Source organism: Rutidosis leptorrhynchoides, unplaced genomic scaffold, assembly GCF_046630445.1.
Source record: "Rutidosis leptorrhynchoides isolate AG116_Rl617_1_P2 unplaced genomic scaffold, CSIRO_AGI_Rlap_v1 contig307, whole genome shotgun sequence".
Taxonomy (NCBI): Eukaryota; Viridiplantae; Streptophyta; class Magnoliopsida; order Asterales; family Asteraceae; genus Rutidosis; species Rutidosis leptorrhynchoides.
The window spans coordinates 11,367-17,012 of NW_027266550.1; the positions used below are offsets into that span (position 1 = coordinate 11,367).

The 5,646-nt window shown below is 27.6% G+C and overlaps 1 protein-coding gene across 1 annotated transcript; it reads right to left on the reverse strand.

Annotated features, from left to right (window-relative positions):
• Positions 1-1,136: 1,136 nt before the first annotated feature.
• LOC139882778 (uncharacterized) lies at positions 1,137-2,260 on the reverse strand. Its single transcript, XM_071867053.1, has 4 exons — positions 1,931-2,260; positions 1,794-1,814; positions 1,291-1,439; positions 1,137-1,206 (listed from the first exon to the last, which is right to left on the reverse strand). The coding sequence occupies exons 1-4, from the start codon at positions 2,258-2,260 to the stop codon at positions 1,137-1,139; spliced, it is 570 nt and encodes a 189-aa protein (XP_071723154.1).
• Between the last annotated feature and the right edge of the window lie 3,386 nt (positions 2,261-5,646).

Sequence of the window (5,646 nt, forward strand, 5' to 3'; positions counted from 1 at the left end):
ACTTGTATATTTAATTTCCAGAATATCCAAAACGAATATTTTTGTAACAAATTAGCCAGCCAAAAAGACAAGCGAAAAAACAAAAAAGAAACTCTTTTATTCGAAATTAATTAATGCAAGTGAAAAATGAAAAATAAAGAAAGGATTAGTTATTATTACTGAATTGCGTGTATTTAAGTACACTGTACCAGAAAGAAGAGAATAGAAGAGTCTTTCGTTGGGTGCGCCAATTTATTATTTATCAAACGATAAACATGCGATATATATTTTGAAAATAATATTTTTAGACACTTAATCATAATTAATTAAAAAAATAATTAAATACAAGAGTATTTTGGGAATGTACATTCGGATATTCTTAATCGTATAATTAATACATATGTTTTTAGAATGGTACATCCGAAATATATTTAATTAAAAATATATTTAATTTTAATTAATTATATAATTAAATTAATTGTTCCAAAAATATCATATCAAAAACATGTATATATTTCGTTAAAAAGTTTTTATTTCATGTACACCTTTTAATTTTGAAATGTATTTTTATAATTTCCTGATCTTGTGTTTGTAGCCATTGCAGGCTTATTTTAGAGAAACAGACACGAATGTTTTGGGGATTTTTTTTTCCTTTTCTTTTCTGAAAAATCCCCACGACCGAATTGTAATTACTAGTAGTTAAATCAAATTCAAGCATAACCCATGAGAAATTAATACAACTATGGAAGTTAAAGTGTAGAAAATTAACAAAGTCGACAAAGAAAAAATCGTTTTCGATGAAGACAATTCTATGTTTTGCACTTTCGATTTGCAGAGTATGACGCGTACTAAAGAACAAAGTCTTTCATCTTCTTCTTCTTCAGCTAAGCTAAAAAGTAAGCTGTACTGTACAATAGTAAATTAATATTTAAGATAAACTAAAATATTGCAGTTTGTTTCTTACTTAAATAGAAAGGGGACCTAGTGGAAATTAACTGTGAACGAAGGAGAATGAAGAACTAGCTATATCTCTAATTAAAATTATTAATTAGTACCTAAAATGATAAATATCTTTGCAGAAGAGAGGCCATTGTTAGATTAATCTTCTTCATCTTCTTCGTTGCTAGCTTGTTAGATTTTTTATTTCTTCAATATTTTCATGGCCTCATTCTAACCCATTGGTAGCGTCCTTGTAATGGCTCGTCCTTAGCTATGTCGAAATTATACCTGCAAATGCAATTTTCAGTTGATTTTTCATTTTTGCATGGCTAAATAGAAATAGAAAAATTTAATTTGATTTCTGAAACTTACTTTTCAGCGAATCCTTTCTGAATGTTCTTCTCAGCTTCAGCGAAGAACTCTTCGATCTCCAATTTTGAAGGCATATTCATCTTCTCCGCCCCCACCACCGTTGATTTCCGACGGCAGGAATCTGTCTCCGCCATTGATTCCATCTTCTTCTTTTTTGATGAAGTTTTTGAATTGTTGTTATGAAGAATGTACGATTCTAATTCTCTGCTACTCCTATTTATAGAAGGAGAGAAAAAAAAGACACATGCGAGAATTGGCGTTTTAGTTAGTTATAGAGAGAGAAATTAAGTATCTGAGAGAGTGGAATCGAAATTTTAAAACCGAAAATTGAATTTTCGTTTTGAAATTCGAAATTTTCAATTAATTAAAGACGTGACAAATATAGTGCTATAAAATTAATATTAAATATATATATTCATTTATTAATTATTTATTTAATATTCAAACCTTTCTTCTTCCTCCTCTTCTTCTTCTCTGCAGTTATAATTTGTGGAGGTTTCAACTTCAACACAGTCATCATTGACCTGCAAAAAGTAACAGCAAAATTAAATTAATGCTTGTTCATAAATGCACACAGTTTAATTCAAGCAAAAAACAAAACGGAAATTCAATAAATTCAGCTTCGTACTCCATTAATTACCATCTCCAGATCTAGAAATTCAGTTCTCTCTTTCACTCGCTCGCTCGATCCGTTACTTGAGCAGCAAGAAACCGAAACAAGTTCGTCGCGATTATCCAACGTAGAGCAGCACGGCCACAATTTTTCCTCAGAATTGTGGTTCTTAACACCTATACCGCCGTTTCTCAGCTCAATACGCGACGGCGCTGCGACGGAGATACTCAATTCTTCGTCGCCGCCGTTTAATTTCCTCTTTTTAACTACTGGAGCCTGAGATTCTTCGGAAATCGGCGCCATAGCTAAAGCTTGTGACGACTTCGTCCTTGATTTGACGGTTAGCTGATGAGCCATCATCTCTGTCTCTTTCACTGAATAGCCGCCAAATCATATATACACTACGTCGCCATTGTTTTGGTAGCTTCTGAGCTCTTTTATGTCTGATCAGAGAGAGAGAGTGTGTGGATTTTTGTGTGCTAATTAAATCAGGATGACGATCGTAACGATGAAGAAGATGAGAGAGAGAATGCTGATGGACGGTGGAGATTGGATTTGGGTGAAATTTCGGTGTGGTCCCAGGGGCCGTTAAAACGGTGACGGAGGAGAATCTGTAACGGGGGAATTTGACGGCGCCGTTATGCAGATCGAGAGTGGGTAGTGCGGAATGATGTGCTAATTATTGAATGACACGTAGGACTTTGTTAAACGGTAGTAGTAGGCAGTAACTAACCTTGCAGTTAATTGTAAGAGTTTTTTATTTTATTTTATTATTTTAACCGATTATTATTATACCGTACAGCTGTACAGAAGAATGGTGGCTCAAACTAAATTGTTAGTTTAAGGAGTCAACTGATTTTCATTTGGCAACGCCGACTGGCGACTACTACTCCAGAATATTAAAAATCAGATTATGAATTTTATTCTTTATTCCTCTCGAACCTAAAAAATTTATGTATTTTTCATGGTTAATGTTTATTTACTTTCAATTTTAAATGGTGATCAATACATTATTTTTCACGTTAGTCCATTAATCAATTGGTTCTTGTGGAAAAATAAGCCTAGTTGTGAGATACAAGTACCTGCGACATTCCAATTTATATTCATTTATTTATTTTAGTCGTGGAATCTAGTTATAAAATATATCTCACATTATATTTATAATATTTTTTTCTATCCTATATTTTAACATATATTTGTATACTTTTATTAATATTTCAATATTATTTTTATATTTGAATAGATGTTATTTTTAGACTTTTCACGTTTACTAATATCATTAATTTCAATGTATAAATTATTTTTATTTTATAATTTTTATTTTTTTAAAAAAATTAAATTAACTAATTGTATATGGTGTAAAGTTAATGGAAAAAAAAATGCATCGATATTCTCAAAACGTCAACTATTTAAAGACAAAAAGAATCACCAAATACGTCATCTATTTATATATGAAAGACATAATATTTATCTTAAAGAATTATAGTTCATGTTATATCTTGTACAGATGGGTTATTAGGAGAGTGTTTCCTCAAGGATGTTCGCTCTAATTGTACGACGGTGATTGGAGTTGATTTCGATCGTGGAGGGTCGGAGGTCAGCAAAAACGGTTACAACCATGAGTAAATAAACTCAGTCTTTTATTAGTGTAAAAGTATGATGTCTGTACAATTACGAGTTTGTTAATATAAAGTAATAATATGTACAAATATATCTATTCTGCCCCTTAGACTTTTATAACATCTATTTACATCCTTTATACCAACACTCATAATACATGAATTGAACGATCTAAATACGAACTATTAACGCTTAAAAGAGCTATGGGAAAGTAGGCTTGTCTCGGACCCCTAACCTTGTTTAAGAGAATTGAGTTCCCTTGCCAACTAGCTAGCTCAAGCAACACCCGTTGGATATAAATTTATATTTTAACATTAAGCTAAAGAACACATAAGAAATAAAAATGAAGGTTAAATATTGAAGAACAGCTGGGTACCCCGTACACGATCGATTTAGGTAGGATGTTCGACCAAGTGAAATTATCGGTGTGCGACTTGAAGACATCAAAGATCCTCTCCACGACTAGGTGACTCTACCTAGCTATGTCAAAATTCATGTCATTACATTTGGTTTACCAACTTTTGGGATTGAAAGTTTCTAGTTTGAGCATTTAACCATATAATTTTTTGAATAGCGAGCGATGTATTAATTTGTTCTAATTGCACATTTAATTATAAATTTTATTGTCAAATCAACATCCGACACATGTCGGTTTATAAACGAATAGTAATTTGACCCATATATTTTAGAACTTTGATTTAATTATGTTTCAAGTTATAAATTTTAGTCAATGCTATTATTTTTTTATCCTATTCTAATCCGGAAATCAAAACACAATAATAATATAATGATTTCTAATAAAATTCTACCAATTACTTTTTCTTAATATAATAATTTTACTCATAATCAATTTCCTATCTAATACACATGTATTTTAAAATTTTGAGTTGAATAAGGTTTCAAATTATAATTTTAAATGAATGATATTATTATTTTTTTCTTATTCTTATTAGAAAATCAAAACACAATAAAAATATAATGATTTCTAATAAAATTCTACCAATTAATTTTTTCTAATATAATAATTTTATTCTTAATCGATTCCTATCTATTATTTAAAACTTATTCCTAATAAATTATAATACATTATATATATTTTGAAATTTCTTATTAAATAATTTTTTCTAATTAAAATTAATCATATTTTTTTCCTATTCTTAATTAAATGAGCATGTATTCTTTTTTCCTATTCAAACGTGCATATTATTAAAAGAAATTATTCCTAATCAAATTATAATATATATATTATTTTTTCTATTTTTTTTATTAAACTATTATTCCTAATAAAAAATCATTATATTCTTTTCTTATTCTTAATTAAAATGGACGATCTTATTTTTCAAACAATTAATAATTTTTTTAATTAAAATTCATTATATTTTTCTTTTTTCCTATTCCAAAATAAAATGGATAAATCTTCTTTTTTTCCTATTTAAACGGATATATTATTAAAAAAAATTATTTCTAATCAAAATATAATATATATATTATTTTTTCTAATTTTTTTATTAAACTAATATTTTTTTTATAAAAATAATTTATATTTTTTTCTATTCTTAATTAAAATGGACATGTCTTATTTTTCAAACAATAGGAACAACTAAATTGATTCTATACAATTATAAATTTTATTATGAAATCAAATCTTGATATGTAAATTTTATTTTTTTTCTATGTTTATTATTTTTGACAACAAAATAAATTTTTAATTTAAAATTATAGATTGTGAAATAAAATCAAAATAATTATAAATAATATAGCTTTAAAATAACTACATTCTATAAAATATTTGATATATATTTAATAATATTAATACAAATAATTATTATATAATTTATTATATGATATAATTAAATTATTAATTTTTAAAGGTTCCGTCCAACGTACGAACTCTCTGACTTGTTATAGACAATAGCAAGACTTAAATTTTAAATTTAATCCAATTGCAAATTTAATTACAAATTTTATTGTCAAATCAATATCTGACACATGGCGTTTTATTAACGAATAGTAATTTGACATATGTATTTTAGAATTTTGAGTTTAATTAGGTTTCAAGTTATAATTTTAAGTCAATGATATTTTTTTTTCTATTCTAATTAGTAAATCATAACACAATAATA

Bases quoted from the DNA above. Each gene is read 5' to 3' on its own strand.
- LOC139882778 (XM_071867053.1), bottom strand. From the start codon at position 2,260: ATGGCTCATCAGCTAACCGTCAAATCAAGGACGAAGTCGTCACAAGCT. The intron at 1,440-1,793 runs GTTGAAACCTCC...TCATCAAAAAAG, and splicing joins TCAATGATGACTGTGTTGAA to AAGAAGATGGAATCAATGGC. The intron at 1,207-1,290 runs GTAAGTTTCAGA...TTGCATTTGCAG, and splicing joins CAGAAAGGATTCGCTGAAAA to GTATAATTTCGACATAGCTA.